The sequence below is a fragment of the Saccopteryx bilineata genome, chromosome 2, assembly GCF_036850765.1.
Source record: "Saccopteryx bilineata isolate mSacBil1 chromosome 2, mSacBil1_pri_phased_curated, whole genome shotgun sequence".
NCBI classification, from domain to species: domain Eukaryota; kingdom Metazoa; phylum Chordata; class Mammalia; order Chiroptera; family Emballonuridae; genus Saccopteryx; species Saccopteryx bilineata.
The window spans coordinates 247,967,581-247,989,735 of NC_089491.1; the positions used below are offsets into that span (position 1 = coordinate 247,967,581).

The 22,155-nt window shown below is 56.3% G+C and overlaps 1 protein-coding gene across 5 annotated transcripts; it reads right to left on the bottom strand.

Annotated features, from left to right (window-relative positions):
* Positions 1–729: 729 nt before the first annotated feature.
* Positions 730–20,645, bottom strand: TBX1 (T-box transcription factor 1). 5 transcript variants are annotated; one of them, XM_066259859.1, is made up of 9 exons: positions 20,553–20,645; positions 19,793–19,912; positions 18,167–18,533; positions 16,079–16,180; positions 15,034–15,205; positions 14,352–14,507; positions 13,672–13,739; positions 13,492–13,592; positions 12,267–13,140 (listed from the first exon to the last, which is right to left on the bottom strand). In XM_066259859.1, the coding sequence occupies exons 2-9, from the start codon at positions 19,824–19,826 to the stop codon at positions 12,677–12,679; spliced, it is 1,464 nt and encodes a 487-aa protein (XP_066115956.1). In that variant the 5' UTR covers positions 19,827–19,912; positions 20,553–20,645; the 3' UTR covers positions 12,267–12,676. The 5 variants fall into 5 exon arrangements, with proteins under 5 accessions (XP_066115957.1, XP_066115956.1, XP_066115955.1 ...); XM_066259858.1 differs by having other exon boundaries at positions 20,454–20,641; XM_066259857.1 differs by having other exon boundaries at positions 20,332–20,641.
* Positions 20,646–22,155: the final 1,510 nt, after the last annotated feature.

Genomic DNA, 22,155 nt, shown 5'->3' on the forward strand with positions numbered 1-22,155 from the left:
AGACTATTTAGGGTGTCTGCCCTAATGGGGTTGCATGAGGTACCCCTGGGGCAACGCCCTCGCAGAAGCTGTTCTAGGCATGGCCTCACTTACTTTGAGTAGCCCACTGGAGCTCAGGTGGAGGACAGTGGGAGGCTTCACACTCCACAGCAAAATTTTCTCTAGTCTCCATTTTACTATGGTACAATAGGCCTGCTTTTCCTTTTGGTGTTTCCACACCCTGGGCTCAGTACAACCAGCCATGTCTGTCCGTGGCAATTGGGTGGCTTTGCAAAATCAGCCCCATGATTTCCCCCCTGGTTCCAAAATGCTTTTCCTGGCTACTTTGGTTGTTAACTGAACATTCTTTGGGACTTAAATTTAAACACTGCTTCGCTCAGGAGTCATAATTTCACACAGTCCACAGTGGCTAAACCATGATGATTCTGTGACATGGACATCGATCTCATTTTACCAGTAGTCAGCCGCTTACTGTGAGTTGCCAGGACCTGGGAGAAGGCTGCGCGGAGGTGCCAAGTGGAGGAAACAGCTGGGGCAGAGTCCCAAGTATCCCCAGGATGAGCATGAGGGGACATGTTGGACAGGCATCACTCATCATCCTCCTTGGGTGCCCTTGCACCCTCAGCAAGGCATTTCCAGTCCAGCACCCCCCCACCCCACCCCAGCTGAGAGACGCAGAGTTCGTTCACCTGTGGCTCACAGTATCCTTTATTAACTAACATTCTTTCAGATCTTGGTGAGGCTACTCACAGCCAGAAAAAACATATTTGGGAAGAGCAGTCAGTTTCTCGTGTGCGGTTCCAGCTCTGGTCAGTGTGTCCTGCTGTCCTGTCCTTACTGGAATGCAGGCACGTGTGGCCGGCGTCTCTGCTTGGGGCCTTACAGGTGCAGTCGAGTCAGTGGCATGGGTGCCCCTTCCAGCTCTCATGGTTGTTGGCAGAATCCAGGGCTCTGTGTTGTAGGACTGAGGCCCTTGGCTCCTGAAGGCTGCCCAGCCTCCTCACGGCCAGCAGGAGTGGCCTTAGGATGTTACATGCAGTGATTTTCATGGCCCAAGGTGGGATTTGGATGTTCTACCACAAAGTCAAAGCATCTGTGGTTACTGCCTCCAGTGCAAGGGAAGGGGCCCTTCTGATCAACAGGACAGCTGGGGCCGCAGCAGGTGCCACCTCCAGCCCACATCCTCTGGAAGATAGGCAGTTGTATAGGGAGATAGAGAAGGCTCGGGGGTCCTGGCCAGCAGCACAGGCAGTGAGTGGCCCAGCATGTGCGCCTGGCAAGAGAGTGCATCGGAGGACTGCTGCCGGCCCTCTTCCCACCCTGTGTCTGCCCTGCAGGGTGGGTCCCGCAGCCATCCCCCCAGCCGGTGTGCAGCACTTACTCAGCATCCTGCTGCTGGTCAGGTTCCTCTCGGGCAAGCTGAAGGCCAATGGCAAATCAAGCAGTGAACAGGCACACAGCCTGAGATCGTCAGAATTCGCCGCCTATTCCTGTGCCTCCTGAGTTTCACAGATGGGACAATGTCAGAGAGCCATGTGCTCTAGAAATAGGCAAACCAGCCTGAGTGTGGTGGTGGGTGATCCCAGGGAGCCAGATGCTGAGGACAACCCGAGGGAGGAAGGACCCGCACGGGTGCAGCCGCCTGGGAGACCTCGCCGTGCTGGCTCAGCAGGCTGGCTATATGCTGACGTGCACTGCGTGTCTTTACACTCCTGAGTGAGTGATGTTCAATCAGGTGTTTCCCACCTGTGTCTCTGCCAAGAAGCCACAAAACACCTTCTGCACAAAAGGACTGTTTGCACAAAGGAAAAACATTCCTTCAGGGGGTTCTTTAGAAACGCTTGATACTCAACTAGCTATAACTTCATGGGAAAGCCTAGTGTTAAAGACAAGCTGGCACAGACGAAGACCTTGAATCTGAGCTTGCTGTGCACCTGTGCTTCGGTGCAGACAGCCCATCTCCCCATCCTGCAGCCCACATCCAGCCTGCGCCCCCTCTCCTGCAGCATCTCTGCCTGTGCTCTGGTTTTCATGCACGTTGAGACCAGCACAGCCCTGCCTAGACTCTGCTCCCCACGCCAGAGAGCAGCATCATGGTCCTCACACCAGCTTGTCCGGAAGGCCCCTTAGGAGTCAGACAGGAAGGAAGCACCTGGCCGGGTGGAGCTAAGCAAGATGCAAAGGGCAAGGCGACTGCTGCTGAACAGGGCTACAGGGCAGACACACACCTGACACACCCAGACAGGTGCCCACCAAAAGGAGTTCCCAAACCATGCCTGTGGAATCCATGTGGAAAAGCATCTGAGTAGGAGATCCAGCTGCATACCATAGGCAGTAGGACATGCCCACGTGGTGTGATAAACAAAAAACTTATTAAATACTCATGGCTAGCACCCAGCTTGGGCTTTCAGACAGGAGGTCAGGAAAATACAGCCTGTGTGTCATCAACGGCCACACTTGCGCCGTGATGTTTGAGACCTTGGACCCATAAAGCCAGAAATATTCACTAGCTAGCCCTTCACAGGAACAATGTGTTGCTCCTGCCTTAAAGGATAACTGCTTCCGGGGCACGGGCAGACGTGGGGATCTTGCTGCTGTCACAAGTCCGGATGTGTTCAGAAGCAGTTGAGGGTCAAGTGGTCTCCCACACAGGCCTGGGATGCATGAGGCATCAAGGTGACAGTCACTGTCATCAGTTCCAACAGGCAAGACTCTAATAATCTAAGAATTCTCTTAGACACTCAGATAAGAAAGCTTACCAAAAAGTGTACCAGGAAGGTATTATAATAAGGCCAGTGTGCCTGGAGACTGCAATGGTCTGAAAGTTTGTGTCCCCCCAAATCCGTAAGTTGAAACCTGACCCCCCCAACCCAGGTCATAATATAAAGAGTTGGGGCCTTTGGGAGATGCTTAATTCATGAGGGTGGAGCCCTCAAGAATGGGAGTAGGGTCCTTATAAAAGAGTCCTCAGCCCTGGCCAGATAGCTCAGTTGGTTAGTCATCCCAATACGCAAAGGTTGCAGGTTCAATCCCCAGTCAGGACACATACAAGAACACAGATAGAGGTTTCTGTCTCTCTCCCTTCCTCTCTCTCTAAAATCAATAAATATATGTATATTTTAAAAGAGATAGGGAGAGGGAGACCCCAGAGTGATTTCTTACTTCTCTCACCATCCAAGGACATGGAAAGAAGTCAGCCATCTGTGAACCAGGAAGCCAGCCCTCACCCAACACTGACTCAGCCTTGAACTTGGACTTCCAGCCTCCAGAACCATAAGAAGTAAATTTCTGTTGTTTATAAGCCACTAGTCTGGTATTTTGTTATAGCAGCCTGAACAGACTAAGACAAGATGCTTACATTTTTATTGTTTAATTTATATTTTAAATTTATTTTTTTATCGGGGTAACATTGGTTTATAACATTATATAAGTTTCAGGTGTGCAACATTATAATAACATCTGTATGTACTACATCATGCCTACCACCAAAGTCTAGTTTCCATCTGTCACCATAAAATTGAGCCCCTTTACCCATTTCACCCTTGTTTTTTAAAAGACTTGGAATAGTAAGTAATGTAGATGTTTGCTCTCATCCTGTTGCAGTTATCTATTGCTGCATAAATAACCAGATCAACTTAGCCTCTGTGTACGTGGAGCCCATGGGTCAGCAAACCTAAGGGGCTTGCTAGATGGTAGGGTCCCACGGGGAGTCCCAGCGATGCAAGCCCCTCTGCGTGGCTTCCCAGCACTGCACTCTCAGGGGAGTCAGTCTTCTTATGTAGGTGAGGCTCCAAGAGCCCATCCACTGAGCCAGGTGGGAGCCCAGAGCCCTGTTTGCCCAGCCCTGGTATCGGGAAGAGGCCATAGACCCCAGCTCGTGATGGAGGAAGGTCAAGGTGTTTGCAGCCTTTACAAATGAAGCTCATCCTGTGTCTCTCTGTGTTACAAGAAAACAATGACCACAGACATCTGATACTCCAGAGCTGGGAGCAGGGATGGTGCACCCAGTGCTCCTGTCATTAGCAGGTGGGAGTGTCCAGCCACCCACTCCCACTGGCCATGCACACAGCACCCCCCCCCCCCACTCAGCCTTGCTGGGTGTGACAAAATGCTCATAAGGAAGGTTGCTCATGCCAACACATGAGGGTCGTATCTCCAAATAACAGAACAGTGGGTCAGGACCTCCCATGCATATGACACCTAGAGAATCCCTCATCACAGGGAGAGAAGCCAAGGGTCAGAAACTGAAAATAAATATGAAAGGCGGGGCTATAGTTAAGAGTTCCTCAATCTATAGAGAAGTTTTGTTATAAAGAAGGGCTCAGTCTAGGGCCAGGAGGCCCAGCCTCACTCAAAGGCAGCACCAGGCCCCCTGAAGTGTCTGACCCAGCACTGGGTTTCCAGTGACCTGGTCTGCAGGTTGAGCATGTGGGTGCTGAGAACTCATGTAAGAAAGAATGAGAAACAATCTAGAGAGAACCTAAAATTAGTGCTTTCAGAACCAGCTGTAATGATTCTTATATTATGTGTTTGTGTTCCCTAAGATGTCAGGACATTTTTAGAATTGATATGTTAGACTTATCACTTTTGTTAAATATTTAGAAGTGTTTCTAATAAATCTGCAACCAATATTTGAACATCGGAGAAATTTTGCTTTGTGGTAGCCATAAGTTTTGATTTATCAACTGAGTTGGAGTGGGACTATATAGAGAATTATTACACAACATACAATTTATTAATCTTGAGAATTCATTGAATAACTGGTTTTTGTTTTTTGTTTTTGGAAATTTCAACCTGGCTTCAACATTAAATACCCCAGGCCCGAAGTGTTAAAAGGCTTGGGAACAAGCGGTCCAGATTCTGAGGTATGTGCTACTGGACACCCAGAGTTCACAGCTGCTTGCCTAGAACATGGCGGTGACAGTTCCAGATGAGAGTGGACAAAGCGTTTACAAAATGTCTCTTCCTTGTAGATGAGACAGATGTGGAGAGTCTGAATGTGCAGATGGGCAGAGAACTGGACTCTGTTGGGGTCCATGGCCACTCCGGGGATGCTCACGACAGCACACACCTTTCCTCCCCCTGACCCATGGAACCTGACATTACTCTCATCTACTTGGAAAAGTAAAGAACAAAAACATGCTGCTTTGCTAATTGAGAATAACAAATTCTAAAACTATTCCCAAGACACCATTCAGCTTAGTTAAAGGGGCCAAAAGGGAGGAGAAGGGAAAGAACTGACACACCAGAATGGGGTCCAAAAAAAGAAAAGAAAAGGAGGGGCGAGAAAGGGCGTGGCAGGTTCTTCTTTTGTGAGAGCATAGCTTCAAATTCAGTAACATTCACTCCTTAGTAGATGGTTGTGTGAATGGTGATGACTTCCTACCACCCGGTGACACCATCCTGCCCTTTGCAGTGGCCCCCTGCCACAGCCTGGCTCGCACTGGGCCGGTCCATTCTCTGCAGCTTTGCCTCTGCAGGTGCCCATAGATGGACTCCCACAGGGAGTCTAGCTAGCTGCTCCACTCACCTGCCGCAGTTGCCATCCACCCAGGGTCCTGCTCTGCAGGTGGAGGAACCACAGTGTCTACCCGCCCACCTGCTGAGGCACACCTAGCCTGTTTCCTGGTTCTGGTGACACCTGCCGCTGTTGACATTCCTATACGAGTCTCTGCTTCCATTCATTGTAGGTATGCTCACTTGAAGCTTCACCTGGCCAATTTAATCAAGCGCAATTCAACACTTTGGGCCCAGTGGTTGTCCCTGAGAAATGGCTCCTCTCTCTAAGGCAGCAATTCTCAACCTGTGGGTCGCGACCCCGGCGGGGGTCAAACGGCCAAAACACAGAGGTTGCCTAAAGCCATCGGAAAATACGTATTTTCCAATACCGCTGCTCTAAGGGTTACCCTCAAATGCAGGAGACCCCTTTCCTGAACAGGGTGGCAGGTTGGACTCACCCACAATGTGGTCTTGCTTCTGTAGAACCTGTCCTGAGCCCCTCAATCCCTCCCCAGGGAGCATGCCAGCCACTCCCACCACCACCGAGACCCTGGCAATCCTGGTGGGTGTCATCTGCTCCTCCTTGCAGGAACATGCTCTCTTTAGAGCAGAAACTATCTCAACAAATACAGATGCTTCTCAACTTCTGGTGGGGTTACATTGCAATAAACACATTGTAAGTTAAAAATGTTGGAAATAAAAAATGCACTTAATACAACTAACCTCCCAAACATCAAAGCTTAGCGTGGCCTACCTTAAAGTGCTCAGAACACTTACATTAGCCACAGTTATAGAGCCCATTGCTGTTACCCAGCACTCTGAGACAATATCACACTGCATATTGCTAGCCTGGGAAAAGATCAAAATTCAAAGTGTAGTTTCTATAGGAGTGAACAAACATAGGGACCAGAAAGAGCCCTATCTCCCTGGAGTCAGTGGCCAAGGAAGAGCACAGACCTTTCACTGTGAAAGCCTCGGATCTTCCAGATATTTTCAGGGGCACTAACGCTGCACTCCATGAAAACTCACTCCATCCACGCTTGCCTGGCACACACCTGGTTGGGCACCAGCTGCACTGGACTTGGAGGGACTATCTCCCAGGGGTCTTGGCCCCCACACTCAGGGCTGTCACAGCTCCCTGAGGGCATGGGACCCACTGCTTGAGCTGAGGGCTGGACTGCCTGCCTCACAGGCAAGTCTGGGTCCCTGGACACTGGGGAGGCTTGTGGAGAGGGCCCTGGGTGAACTCAGTCTGGTGGGAGTAGAACTAGGAGAGTGGCTCCATTGGAGGGGCTCCTGCTCATCTAGCTGCCAGTCAGCTACACACCAGGCAGGATGCGGGGCTCAAAACATACCTCGGGGACAAAGGAGTCTCAGCACACTAAGGTATACAGGAAAAAGACCTGTGTCCCCAGCCCATGACCCGAGTCTATAGACTGTCCCTTAACACAAAGGAGGGCAGGGAAAGGTAGCTCTGCACTGAGCCTGCCATGCTCTCTGGGGACATACTACCAGCTGGGGAAAGGTCTGAGCTGTGGCCATGTGCAGCCAGGCAGCCTTCGGGGGCCCAAGTGCTGCAGCCTCTTCCTCGACAAGGCTTCCGCTAGCCCTGGCTGCCATCACCACCTTCACTGTGATGAGGTCACAAAAGAGGTCATCCTGGGGAAGAATTTAGAAAACACCTTCTGGGATAAAAAGTGTGTTTGGAGATGGAGAAAAAAAATCAAGCTAGGACTTGAGGCTAGGGTGATACAGAGGAGCAAGGAGGGGACAGGGAGGATGGGGGTGTGCATCCAGCCATGCGAGCAGGGCTAAGGTGGGGCAAAGCTCAGGGACTGGGGCCTGAGGAGCTGGATCCTGATTTGCAAGGTCACCCAGGGTGAGATGCCAACACCCAGGGTTGCTCTTGCTGCCCCCCCCTGGTGGGGGGCTCAGCAGGCACATAATACGTGACTGGAGGAATAACCGAGTTCCTGCAGTCTGGGCCCCATCAACTACAAGGTGCACCACCTGCTTGAGCCCCCAAGGAAAAGGCCTCAGGTTACATACACTGTGAGCCCCTTGGATACAGACCTGCCCGACTTCAGAGACGCTGAGGTGTGAGGCACTCCAGCAGTCTCAGAATCGAGACACAGTTGACACACCCTCATGTGTCCCTGAAGGAGGTCTGTGTGGCTGGAGCAGCCCTGGTGAGCCCAGGAGGGAAGAAGCGGGTGGCAGTCACTGGAAGGAGAGGATTAGGTGCTTACTTTGTGCAATTGAAAACTGATAGATAAAGGATGTCTACAATGCCATTCCTCTTTATAATTAAGAAGATAATTTAATTACTGCTATTAAAACCTAAGCTTCGCCCCCACATGAGCTGCTTTTAACAAAATACCTCTGGTTCGCCTGTCTCCCACACGCAGACCTGGCAGCAGTTAAATAGACGCGGAGACTCCAAGCTTCATCTCATGAGCCATCTGGTTTGAAGTAGTGCGACAAGCAGGAAAGGGAATCGAATCAAAGGCACGGCTGTGTATTTTTTTTAAATACAGAAAATGTGTGAGGTAGACCAGGAAACAGCCCTTTCCTCCCCTCTCAGGTCTGGGTGCCGCCACCGGGCAGCAGGGCCATGTCCCCCACCTGCTCCCTGGCTGGATACAGAGATGATTTTGAGGGGTGAGAGCAGCTGGGAGGAGGTATGTGGGGTCAGGATGGACAGACACATCAGATGCCCGCTTCCCTGCACACAGGGGTCAGCACCACAGCATTCAGGGAAAATCGAGGCACAGGCCCACTGGTTAGTGAGCATACTGTCTCTCGCACCCAGCTCCAGGTTGGCCCGCACTCCTGCCAGCCCTGGAATCATCCCTTTGGTCCTAGGAGAGGCTCCTCACCCCCACCCTCCCTCCGTCTGCCTGCACACTGCTCTGCTGGCTCTGCCCTCAGCAGCTGTGGCCCCGGGAATTCTCCCGGGCGCGGGTGCTTTGATCTGTAGCACACCTGGAGATCAGTGCCTCACGTTCACCCAGCCACAGTCATATGGGTCCCACACACTCTGTGGACTTCCCTAGCCGGAGGGAAGGGGGGCTGGAGCTCCCTGGGGCGGAGACTGAAGCCCTACAACACCCAGGGTCCCCCTCCCTCTCCACTCCAGGCTTTAGGCTCCCCTCATTCCATGGCCAAATTTCAGTGCACCCTAAATGCTTCCCAGGGGAGAATATAACCAGCCCCTCTGAGATGTTTGCTAAGAGAACTGTGCCCATGTCTGCAGCACCATACAGCTCCCTGGCATGCTTGTTTCAGATGCTTTTTCTTTGTCCCTGGAAAGGCATGCAATGTCACCAGCTTTACTTAAAGTGGCAATACAAGGGAGGTCCTAGTCCAGAGTGTCTTCAAACCAACCATGAGACTCTTCCATGGCATCATTAGAGCTCCCACATCTTGGCTTTTGTGAGACTCAACTGAGAGGAGGGGGCAACCGTGGGGCTTCAGGGTGCCTGGTACTTGATGCGTCCTTCAAAAATGCCAGTTGTTTGTGTTGAAACATCCTAACCAGCAGGGTAGTTTCCCAAGCCTTCCTGGGAGCTCGAACGTTTAAGTCATAGACGGAGGCTGCCCCGCTGAAAAGAGCGGGGCACTGTCTCTGGGCTGGTCTCCGAAAACAGGGAGCTGGGTGCTGGGGTCATCCCACCAAACTCCAGGTTCCTTGGGTTCCCTAGACCTTTCACGCGGGATCCACAAGGGTAAAGGGGGGAATGGACAGGCCCACTCCTTCTCCACTTAGTTTTACACATTGGGCATCTACTATTTTTTGAAAAGCCTTGAAGGTTAAGGAGTCTGAGGTCTCTGGACCAGAAGATCTCTGAAGACTTTTCTAGTCCAAACTTTTGTTCTCCTAAGTCCTGGCATCTGGACCCCTGAAGACAGCTGAGGAGCACGCTGTGAGGGCATCCAACAGCTGAGGTGGTGAGCCTACGAGGAGGCAGGTAGGACAGGACCTTGGGCTCTGCCCAGCACGGCGGCTCCTAGAAAGGGCAGGCCAGGCATGTTCGCTGAGGAACCCAAAATGAGGGAAACAGAAGTGAGACCGAGAAGACAGTCACAGAAAGGAAGCTGCTGGGCCAGGTGCTTCACAAGGATTTCAAGGACTGTCCAGGGCAGATGCCTGCAGTATGTCAGCCCCACATGGCAGAACCTGCAGCTGTGGGTACTCACCACTCTGTTCAAGAATGAACAACTCAGAGATGACCCTAGTGTCTTTCTAAAATTTGGAGCCCCCAGTAGAAGCTGGGTAACCTGAACCAGCTCTTCCTTCACCACCTCCATGCCAGGACTCAAGGCAGGGTGACAACATAGCAACCTAGTGAGGCGACACAGCCTGCGCACCGCAGGGCTGACTGGAGGAGCTAGCCCTGCCCTCAGTGCCGAATACTAAAACATCCATCCTAAAACAACCACGTGCCCTTTACAGGAGACTGGACACTGGTCAGCACCGAGAACTGCCAAGTGAGCAGCAGCATGTGACCGCCTCGCGACACACAGTAAAGCAGGAGCAGCCAGCCCAGGCACACTGCTGCACAGACCCATTTATGAGAGGTTCTCAGTTGGGCAAACCCATCTATGGGGCAGAGAAGAGAAACTCACTCCTTTGGGGGCTGTTCTCCAGTGCAGGGCGAGCCCTCATTTGCGTGTCCAGCACTCAGAACGTAACCAGTGAGGAACCCAGTGTTTAATTTTATTTTATTTTCATTCATTAAAATGTAAGTGCTAGTGGCCACCGTGATGGACAGCAGTGTGGTTCTCCATCTTGAGTGGTTTATGATTGTGGGAGAGGATCATATGCACAAGGATGGAAGGTGCCTGTACTGGCTGTGTCCTCTCATTTGCAAACACCAGGGACCATAATTAGTTCAGAGGAGCATTTCTCCTCACTTGAGCTTTGAAAAAAAGCAAAAGGGAGATCTCTTCAACTGAGATTCTCACCTCCTGCCCTTCCCCAGTGGCCTGGGTATGGAGAATGTGCAGAGAGGGAGGCCTGAGAATCATAGGAGGGGTGCCCAACACCTATAGGGGACACTGTCAACTGCAGGGCCAACCGCAGCCCATCACTCCTGTTGGCCTCCCTGGACAAGGAAAGGTGTGGGTGTCTCTGTGGTGCAAATTCAAAACAGGCTGCCCCCAGAGGGATATCTGCAGCGAGGGGTGGGCAAGTGTCTATAAAGGATGGGTGTCCTTGCCTCACCCATTGTGGCGCAGTGGATAAAGTGTTGACCTGGAACGCTGAGGTCACTGGTTCAAAACCCTGGACTTGCCTGGTCAAGGCACGTATAGGAGTTGATGCTTCCTGCTCCTCCCCCTTCCTTCTCTCTCTCTCTCTCTCCTTTCTAAAAAATGAATAAATAAAATCTAAAATAATTTTAAAAGAAAAACAAAAAAGGATGGGTGTCCATAAAGGATGGGTGTCCATAAAGGATGGATGTCCAGAGCTTTCCTTATGATTGCATCCCAGAAGCTGTGTCCACTGAGCCTGCTGGTCACTTGAGTAGATGCTGCAAGAGTCTTCATACCCTAATACTAGATGCCCTTGGAGGCTTTGGGCGGCCCTGGCTCCAGAACTCACCCCTCAGTGGCCCTGGTCACTCATTCTAGATCCACCACATGGGACCGATTCCTGCCATCCAATTTCTAAGCCCTTGGTCATTTCGCAGCTCCAGGACAAACACATCTGGGAAGAAAGCATCCAATCCAGGACAGACATCAGGAAATGCCTGGCCATGCCCTCAGAGAGGTTGGGAGAAGGCTGCCATTGCCATATGGCAGTGATTGCCACAAGCACTGGGACACAACCTCAACCACTTGAATTTCCCGTTCATTTTGTATCCAAGTTAGTAGCTTTGACGTTGACTGGCTGTTAGCTTTTCCTGCCTGGACTCAGGAAGGGAGGGATCAAAGGGTTCCTCTGGCCCATCCCTGGTGTTGAGTTAACGGGGAGAGGTCCCTCACCACCTGGCCTGGGAAAATTGCTTTACAGACAGGTTTCAAGATGACTCATGACCACTGTCATTGTGCCCCCTGTCCAGGTCACTCCATGGGGACACTCACAGTGAATAGAGTCAATAAACAGGGGGAAACACAGGCCAGGGCTAAGGCCAGCCAGGGGAAATGCTAGGAGAGCAGAACTGCCTGTTTTTGTCTTTCCTTGATCGGAGTCAGAGCTTCTCCCTCTCCAATCCCCAGTGACAGTGTTCTGTTGCTACCGTCATTCCCAGCTTCCGTGGAAAAGCACGCAGAACTGGCATCGGTCCTGAAAATAGCGCCCCTCCCCCCCATAGGCCCAAGTCCTAGAAGAGGGACAACTGCCCATGTGAAGAATTTAAGTAAAAAGGCCGGATGCACACCTGTGGCTGGGCGGAGCCCTGGTACCCACAGCCTGAGGGAAGTTGGGGTGAAGCTATAAGGCTGAAGTGGGAAAGGGGCACGCGGGCAGGGCCGGGAAAAGCCGGGAGGGGGCAGTGAGAGCAAACCCGGACGGGCCGCTCGCCGAGGGGGAGGAGAGAGGACGAAGAGAGGCGTGGCCTGCCTGCAAGAGGTTCTGGAAAAGGGCTCGGAGGGCATTGCTGGGACCTCCGCTCCGCACAAGGCCCGACCCACGGCCTGCGAACACTAAAGCTAGGCAGATCCTTAAGTTCCCGAGTCCAATGGACTCGCTGTGCCCGAGATCCCCGCGCGGTTTAACTATTCGCAAATAAATGGACACGCAGGCAGCTTCCAAAAAAGGCGAAACCGTTTATCAAGTCGTCGACGGCGCGGTATCTACAGTATCTACAAATATCTACACGTATCTACACCGCCTGCAGACAGGGCTCTCGAGTCGTCTACACTGCAATTGCTGGCAGGGCCCGGGGGCGACGCGGTCTCGCGGAGAACAATAAATATCACTTCCTTCCGCGCTGACCCGGCGCTTTGGCACTGGCGGCGCGGCCCGTGGCCCTCGGGGATGGGGGGTGGGGTGCGGGCCGCGGGCCGCGGTGGCTCTCGGGCTGGGGAATCAGGTCCTTCGACATCGTTTGGGCGAGTGTGGAGGACCCCATGGCTGCGAGGCTGGGAAAGGGGGTACCCGCGGTGGCCCGGGGCTGTGGCGCGTTCCCTGCCGGCCTCAGGACTGCCCGGGTCCACGAGCGGGGCGGCCGCGTTATCTGGGGCAGTAGTCGTAGGAGCCAGGCGGCGCGGCCCCTGCCGAGTACATATTGGCGGCGGCAGCGGCGGCGGCAGCTGCGGCGGCGGCAGCCGGGCTCACCGGGTGGTGGTGCGTGTGTGCGTGCGCGTGGTAGCCGTGGCCACGCAGGCCAGGCAACGGGTAGGGCGCCGGCCGGCTCTTGGCCCCGAGGTAGTGGTCATAGGCGGTAGCCGGGTACTTGTAGGGGTGGTGGTGCAGTGGCTCCGACGCACCGGACGCCTCCAGGCGCAGATCGGGATGCGGAGGGCTGGGCCGGCCTCCGGGCGCGCCGGGCAGCGGAACGAGGCCTCCAGTGCCACCAGCCCCGGGCAACGCGGGGCTCAGCACGCGAGCCAGCAGCGGCGGCGGGGGTGCCGGGTCCCCAAGCACGGCCGGCCCGCCCGCATCCCGTTCGAATTCTCGCCGGGCTTCGGCCGCGTCTGCGAGAAGGGCCGACGGGTCAGCGCGGGGTCCGAACCGCAGAGGGGACCCTCGAGAGTCCCGCCGGCAAGAGGTGCAGGTCTGCTCCCGCCCTTTCCCTCCGAATCAGCCCGGGACTCCGGCCCTCCCCAGGTACACGCGCCCTCCGCGGGCGTCAGGGCAGGCGGCAGGGCGAGGCTCAGCCGTCGGGCCGGGCGGGCGAGTGCGCGCTTGCCCGCCGCCACGGCCGTTGTGCAAGCAGCGGGAAGGCCGCGAGCGCCCCTGAGGCGCAGGCAAGGCCGGGCGCAGCCGCCTCCCGGGGGCGGAGCGCACGCAGGGCCACGGCCCGGATCCCACGACCCCGGCCCTACCTTTCTCCGCGCCGTTGGGCTGCGTGGGGGAAGCCACCGGGTTCCGCGAGCGCGCAAAGGCGGTCATGAGCGGCAGCGCGCCGGGCCGGTGGTTACGGGGCCTGTGGGAGGGAGGCGGGCGGTGGGTCACGGGGCTCCCTATACAGGCGCCGGCGCTCGCTGCCTCCTCTGAGGACTCACCAGTCTTCGGGGTCGCAATCTCGGAAGCCTTTGGCGAAAGGGTTGCTGGCGATCTTGAGCTGTGTGATCTGAAGGGAAGAGGGCACTGAACAAGCGGCTCGAACCCATGAGCTGGGGGCCATCGGAATTCCGTGAAGAGTTGGGGAGTGTTAAGAGGGGCTCCCCTACACTCTTCTGCTGACATGAACTGGCCCACAACTGCCCCTCCCCCACGGAGGTTGTGCCTCTCTCCCCTGCCGTTGTTTGCCGAGCCTCCTTTCTTGAAAGGGAACCCTTTAGGGGGCCCCAAGTGGTTGGGAGGGAGACCCTGCGCCCCTGGCTGGGATGGAAATGTGGTCACCTCCACCCCCATCCCGCAGTGGAGAAGAGCAAAGGGGCGCCCTAGGAATCTGGGTAAACCTCAGATCTGGCCCCTGATGGGGAGTTTCCGGAATGGTTTGGAAAACAAACTTTCAGGCCACATTGACAGTTACTGCTTGAGAGGTCAACCTGATAGGAGACTGGGACGTCCTGCAGCAGAGGGGTGGGAACTGCTTGAGGCCCTTGGGGGTAGGGCTGAATGCAGTTTCCTTCCACGGGGGTTCACAACTTTCAGGTCCAAACCTTCTGTTCCCCAGGCAGGGACTGAAAATTGCACCCCCTCCCAGAAGTGTCAAGGGTGTCAGTCCTCAGGGTCTTACCCTGTGGTTCTGGTAAGCAGTGACGGCAGTGAAGCGCGTCTCTTCGAACACGAAGGTTTTGAAGTTCTCCTCCGCATATTTCTCGCTATCTTTACGTGGGTCCACGTAGACCACATGGAAGCGGGGCTGATATCTGTGCATGGAGTTGAGAATAATCTGGAAGAGAAGGTGACAAGGTGGGGAGCTAGGAAATTGGCCAAGATCAGGATGGGCAATGAACGTTCCAGAGAACCTGGGCAAAACCCTTAACTCCCAAAATGAGGTCTGGCCATGGGGCCCAAGTAGAGGCTGTGACTAATTGGGGACCACTGGAAAAGACACTCTGAGTAACAAAAGATCAGGGCTTAGATTCTTTTTCTCTTCATCCTCAAGAACTACTGCAACCCACATTACCAGACTGGATTCCGAAAAGCCTCCTGCAACTACCCCCACACAGTGCCTCATCCTTTCCAGTTAAAAACCTCCAGTGAAAGATCAAATAGGGCGAGGGAAACAAGGTGGCCCCCTCCAGGCCCAAGGTTCACCAGGCCTTGTGAGCCCACCAGAGGAGCCACCCTCCGCAGGCTGTCCGTCATCCACAACCCAAGCTACCCAAGCTCTACCTCAAGATCTCTGGTCAGCAGGGACTCCAGAGGGCCTGCAGGGGGTACAACATGGTAGCCTGGGGAAGGGGGTTGCTCACGTGGCCATTGTCGTCCAGCAGATTGTTGGTCAGCTTGAGCTTGTCAAAGGACACAATTTGCTTCATCCACTGTGCACCTTTGGCAGGTGAATCAGGGTGGTAGTGTACTCGGCCTGGAGTGGCAGGGTCTGCTTTCCCGGCCACCAGCCAGGAGGAGCTGTGGAAGGCGTACCTGGGACGGCACCGGAGCATGGGTCACGTCATGTGGGGGTGAACTGAGAGGGCCTTGCCGAGTGAAACCCGAAAGTGCCTCTGATGAGTTTCCCCATCAGTGAAATCAAGGCTTCAGCTGCCACACAGGCTGGGAGCTTTTCCGAGGGGGATTGTAGAGAAAACAGAAAACTCCCTCCTGTCCCAATACACAAGACAGCAGGAAGCCGGGCACCGAGGAGGGAGGAGGGTGGAGGGTGGAGGGTGGAGGGAGGCTGAGCTCCCGGTGCCACACACATTTCGCTGCACACGGGTCTGCCTATTCTGGGCTTCCCTGCCACTAGCTTCCAGAGTCACTCGCTCAGCAGGAGCCTGATTTGGCTATGCATACAGCCTGGGGCACCGGGCGAACCACGATCTCTTTATTAATTGCTGTTAATTGTCCGAGCAACTAAGGGAGCAACTAAGGCCCGCCCTGCGTAATCTCTCCCAGTCACCCCACCTTTTCTGCCCTGCTCCAAGGCCCAGCATTCCCTGGGGATGAGGGAAGGAGACTAGGTGCCCATGCTCACCTCGTGGGAGGAGATAGAAAAAGGGGGGCTGTGTGCTGGGGTTTGTCCCCCCACCCAGAAGTATGGGAGCTGCCTTGCGCCTACAGCTGGTAGGGAGGTAACCAGCCTGTGTGATCTCCTAAGGGGAATTCTGGAGAGTTTCTGGGGGTGGGGTGTAAGTCTAGGGTCTGACAGGGTGGGGACTGAACAAGGCACACAGGTTGGTGGGGAAGCTGGCACAAGTGACCACCCAGTTACCAATGTCATGGGCCGCCCCCAAGACATCACCAGGCAGGGACCTGTGGCTTCCCAGATCACCCTTCCAGGTCCTGCTGGGCGCTCACCGGTAGCGCTTGTCGTCCACAGGCACAAAGTCCATGAGGAGCATGTAGTCGGCCATGGGGTCCATGCCGAAGAGCTTCACTTGGAAGGTGGGAAACATGCGCCTGGGGTGGCAGGGAGGCAGGGCACCTTAAGTGGAGAAGGGCAGGGCCAACCCACCTCGCCCGCCAGGACAGGACAGTCTCCCTGCTGACTGCTGCACATTGGGTTTGTTGTCCTGGTCCCTCCATCTCGTTTTTTGCTCACGCAGCTGCTCTAACCCAACTAGGTCTGTCCCTGCCTGGTCAAGGCAAGAGGAACAGTCGGGCAACCCCCTGCTCACTTTTTTAAAACACAAAAAATGGCTAACTCAGTACTAGAGCGGAACCTCCACAGCCCAACCTCAGCCAGTTGCTTCCGCCACCCTTGCCTGTGTGGACCCAGCCTGACAACTGCCCAGATAGCCTCAGCTGAAAACATCCCAGCAGCAGGACGCAGTCCCAGGGGTTCTCAGCCCTTGACGGAGCCATACCAGCTCGATCTGAGCTCCCGGCTCAAACAAAGTGAAACTGGGTTAGTCTGTGTGATTCTGAGCAGTCCTGGTTGCCCTTCAGAATGGGTCTGCAGCTGCTCTCCATTCCCTTAGTGAGGCTGAGGCCTTGGAGCCCATAACCCAGACTGTGCCCCGACTCTCAGGTCCTACCTCCTTCCCAGTGCTGCACTAATGTCTTCCTAGTTTTTACGGGAACATAAAACATGCAAGTCCCCACCATAACCCCAAGACACAGCTACTTAGAGTAGACTTGGTTTGTGCCTTCATGGTCCCTAACTCTGCTTCTCCTGGACTCCAACTTGATTACCAGATCGAGCTCTTGAAAGGGCACTAAGCCACTTTAGGATGGGCCACTGGCTGTGGGCTGACCCTGTCCTGAAGGGCAGCAGTGTTAGCCGCTGTGCCCTGGAGCACAGCACTAGGCCTGGGCCCCCAGCCCTTCCTAGGGTTTCTCCTCACTCCCTGCTGATGGAGGGCAGAAAACGGATGCCACGGAGCTAGTCCCCCTGGACAGGCCTACCACCACCTCCACCACTGCCACTACCACTGCCACTCCACCTTTGCCTCTGCAGGCTGGAGGGTACTGCAAGATACTGGCTTCTGGGGTGAAGCCTGGCTGGTGCCAAGGCCCTTGCTGGGCTAGGGTGGACCAGAGGCCAGGGCATAGTCCTCAGTGGGGGCCGTGTGCCCAGGACAGCAAGCAGAGCCTGAAGAAGACCCACGGAGCTGGCGCTAAGCACAAGCCCCAGGCTTCTCAGGGAGGACGGCCTCAGCAAGGAAACAGAAACCACGAGAAGGCTCTGCAAACAGGCCCTGAGCTCCCTTTGGCCAGGCGGATGCAGAGCTGGTGTCTCTGTGTGTACATTAGACACAGCCCGGCACTCGCCTTTGTCTGTTGGTCAAATCCGTTGCATCGAAAAACTTGTTCCCCTTCTTCTCTCTGGGCCCTTACAACAAATACAGGCCAATTGGAAGACGGCGGGCCCCAGCGGGAGAACCAGGCCCCACAATCACCCGGAATTTAGGCCTGAGAAAACTGGGCAGCAACCTCCACAGAACAGAACACACTGTTTTAGTCTTAATTCTCCCCTAAAATTTTCCAGACTATTGCCCAGCTGCCCCTTCTTAGCTGGGATAGACTGAAGAAGGGAACCAAAGACCGAGTTTCCTTTGAGGTGGGATCCACTGGGAGCCGGCTGGTGGCGAGGCCCCTCAGAGGCAGCTGCCTTTCCCCTAAGCCCGGTGTGCTCCGAGCTGGTCCGTTTCTGGCGACGCCCTGTCCTGGGGCTGCTGGTCGGGAGGCAAGTCCGCGGGATTTCTCTCTGCCGCCTTCCTGGCCTCCCGAGCCGTCCCCTCCGACTCGGAGCGCCAGGCGGCTGTCGCTGGAGCCGGGACGCGGATAGCGAAAGAGCTTGCCCGCACCGAAAGGAACCGCAGGTGGCCAGGCCGCGCCCCCCACCCTGCTTCTCTGTCCCGGTAGCATGGATCGGGCCAAAACCCGCTGCCCGAGACTGGCGCCACGTGGGGAGGGTCGCAACAGGGAGAAGGGCTGCCTGACCTGCCAGCCTTGGTGACGATCATCTCGGTGCCCAGCTGATTGAATTCGTCCCACAGAGCCTTCATCTCCAGCTGCACGCTCACGCTAGCCACCTTCGCGTTCTTCTTCACCGGTGCCTTGGCGGCGGCCGCGCAACTGGCCCCAGGGCCCTCGGGCTCGGCAGCGGTACTGGTGGCAGCTCCGGCGGCCGGCGCAAACGGGTAGGCGTGCGGCGGCGGCGGGCCCGGGGCGCCCGGGGCGGCGGCGGCGCACGGGTCGTAGCGCGGCGGGGGCGGTTCGCGCGGGCCGTATGGGTCCGCGCCCGGCGACGCGGCGCCCGGGAAGCCCCCGGCGGCCCCCAGGCTGCTCAGGCTGCTGGCCGTGAAGGCTGCAACGTCGCAGAAATGCGAGAGCTGCGTGAGCCACGGGCTGGACACGGCGGAGATCATGACCCGCGGGCCGCCGCCGCCGCCGCCCCGCCGCCGAGGTGAGCGCTACCCCGCGCCCCGGGCCGAGTGGCGGGCGCCGCGCCGCGTCCGGGGCCGCGCCGCCCCACATTGCGGGCCAGCCCCGAGGAGGCGCCCCGCCCCGCCCCGCCCCGCGCCCCCCCCCCCCCTGCCGAGACAATGCCTCCTCCTCCTCCTCTTCCCGCGCCCCTCCTCCGCCCCTTCCCCCTCCCCGGCCCCCAGCCCGCCCGCCGCGGCTGCTCGGCCCGGGCCCCCCGACCGCCCGGACCGGCTCCCTAGAGCGCCGGGCCCGCCGCAGCCCCTCGCTCTGCCGCCCTCCCGTGTTGCACTTCTCTCTTCTCTCTACAAGCTCTCCTTCCAGTTTGGTTTTTTGTTTTGTTTTGTTTTTACCTTTGTCCTCATCGTTTAAATTTTCCCTCCTATTCGTCTTTCCTTCTTCCACTATCTCTTTCGTTTTTCTTTATTTCTATTTTTTCTGCCTCGTCCTCTTTTTCTTGTTATGTTCCGCTCTATTCTTACACTTTATTCTTCATCACTTTCTTTTCAGTCTGCCTTTGCCGTATTGTTTCTGTATATCTTTGTTATTGTTTTTTCCTTCTTTTTAAAAAATAAAAACTGAAGTTTTTTAATGACAATATTTCCTTTAGTTTCTTCTCTTTTGTTCTTACCCTCTTTATTTCTTTCGTTTTTCTCCTTTTGCCTATTCTCCTTTTTTGGGTTTTCTGTATTTTCTTTCCTTTTCTCAATTTCTTCTCCTCCCCAATGCCTCACCGTTTCTCTCTCCCTCCTTTTCCACGTTCTCTGAGTCTTGCATTCTCTTTTTATACTATTTTCATTCCCATTCCTCTGAACTCAAGGCAACTTCCTGCGCCTTTCTCTGGTCCTCTCTCCTGTCCTTCACTGCCTCCACCTCCACTAGCCCTCTTTTGGGCCTGTGTGTAGCTGCATGCAGGTCTCTGCAGCTGGGTCCCCAGGCTGGAGGGTGCACAGGCTTTGGGCAGGATGCCTGCCCTTCCTTTGCCCCAGAGTTGAAGCTGGAAGCCTGGAGCCCACCTTGCCAGAGCTCCCCTCCCGCCCTCTCCTTGCCCTCGCCCTGCCAACCCTCTTTGCTTGGGTCCCGCGGCAGCAACGGCAGGGGTGCTGGAGGGCAGGTCGCTGTAGCCGCAGCGGGAAGGCTCACCTTCCATGTCCCTGGTGACGGTGCTGAAGTGCATCCCGGCCGGGGACTCCAGCAGCCGGTGAAACTTCACCCGGTCGGAGGACCCGGGGCCCAGGCGAGCGGTATGCTCTGCGGCCTCGGCTGCAACCAGAGAGGCGATGCTGAACGCGCTGGCCCGGGGAGACAGCGGGCTCCGCGCGTCCATAGGCGCCCGGCGGCCTAGCCGGCGCCGCCTCCGACTGCGTGCACCCAGCCGCACCGAGGCCAGCCCAGCCCACGGGAACCGGGGGCGGGAGCCTGCGGTGCCACTCACAGCCGTTAGCCCGGACCCAGGGGATTATGGCGTCACGGCCCCCCAACCCGGGCCAGTGGCAGCCAAGCGGCCCAGACCGGTGGGGCGCCCTAGGAGCACAGGGCCCTTCTGCTTTTCAAGCTCCTGGACCCTCGCCTCTGCTCCCAGGGACCCCCATGACCAGTGTCCCTTGAATATTCCACTGTTCCCACGGAGACCAAGGTTCCCTTTGCCAGCCTCTACTGTTCCAGAGGGAAGGTAGTTATACCGGGAGTGCTCAGCCTCAGCCCAAGGCAGTGGGGCACCGGAAAGTACCGAGGGGACGCCTGGGCCCGGTCCTGCCCCTGCCCTCAGCCCCTCCTGCCTCCTCCTCCCTGGCTGCCCGTGCACCTGGGTGAGGAGAGGGCAGTTCGGGCTCCAGCAGGGCCTCGGTGCAGCGGGACAGGACCCAGCCCAGCAAGTCTCCCTGGCCCCCTTCGGTTGGCTCACTGTTGTGGCTGGGGACCCCAGGCAGAGGGACACCGCCCAGGCTGTGCAGCCCGGGAGTCCAAGCGTCACGCGCACCCGCGCGCACCGCCCGCCTCTGGCCAGGACGCTTATACATCCGGAGGGTGGGCAGTGCCCGCTCCTCTGACCTCCCCACGCACTGCACCGGCCAGGCGCAGGGAGGGCCAGGGGCGGGGCCTGGACTGGCCGAGGGAGCAGAGGACACGTCGGAGTTCAAGCCTTTCAGTCCTGGTTGTGCTGCCCCTCGCTGCCACCCACTCCACACGCAGCCTGCTCGCCTGGGGCAGTTAGGCCCGACAAGAGTGAGGGAAGGCCTCTAGGCCCAGGCATCCAGGATGAAAGGATTTGACTTGGCTTGTGCCTTTCCCCACCTACTGCCTCTGGGGCCTCCTCTGACCATATCAGACGTCCATGGTCTTCCTGTCCAGTGTCTCCCCAGCAAGATGTGAAGCCTCCCTGCCTTCCAGGAGCCTCTCTGGTCTTGCACTAAGGCTCTGGCAGTCAGGGACTCCTTTCCAAGGCCTCTCTGCCTGCAACCACATCATTTGCCTGTGCTTGTCTGGATGGGGGTAGGGGGCAGACAGTTTGCTGACTCTCTCAGGGTTTTTACAATCCCAGGGCCTCAGACCCGAGGCTGCAGGGGGTACTGGCTGGAAGGTGGGGAGGGCACAGGAACTGGGGACCAGGGATTAGGTTCCAGTGGGAAGCGACTTGCTCCTGGGCCTGAGGTCCAGGAGAGAGCTTGAGGCCAGAGTGCTGTGGGTGAGCATGCTGGATAGTGCTGTATGTGACTTCATGTACAATGAGCCCCTCCCTGCCCGCAGGCTTGTGGACTGTGGAGGGAAAGAGAAGTTGTTGCCAGAGCATGTCCCAAGCCCTGAGTGGTCCTTCAGGGCTGTGACAGTGACCTGTGGGGACCTAGGGGTAGTACAGGGGGGATATGGGGACTAGCCAGACTTCCCTGTCCCTCCTTGTTGAGCAGGGCCAGCACACTGCTTCTAGGACCCCAGGAGAAGCTGTTTCTGATGCAGGGGGAAAGCCCAGCTGGGAGGGGGCATCAGTGGAAGCAGGTCATGGTAGTGTTGTAGGGGGTGTGCCCAGTGCCACTGGTTCACACCCAGAGGTGTGCTTGGCTGTGTCATCGTGTCACCAGAGGTCCTTTTGCTGGTGGCTGCACCCACCTGCAGTCTATACATGGGTTCCCATATGGGGGTGCGGTGGGGTGGTCTCCTGAGTGTGGTTGTGCGTTACCTGGGATGCATGTTGTCCCAGCATGTGGGGTGCCAGTGGTTGTGTCCTCCAAACTTGGGGGAGCCTTCCTGTGTATCTGGGAGGACACCTGAAAGCAGTGGCTAGATGTGGAGTCCAAGGGTGACCCCAATATTGAGAAGTGAAAGTGAAAAACCCTGGGGCTTCCTGGAGACTCTGGGTTAGCCTCCTGGGGCACCATCCCCTGACCCTCCGTGGTAGAGGTGGTGGAGGGGAGAGGGACGCCCTTCCAGTCCCCTCATTAACCCCTTCTTGCCCGAGCTGGGACCCGCGGGCAGACTGTTTCGTCAAAAGCTCCAGATCAGAGAGAATTATT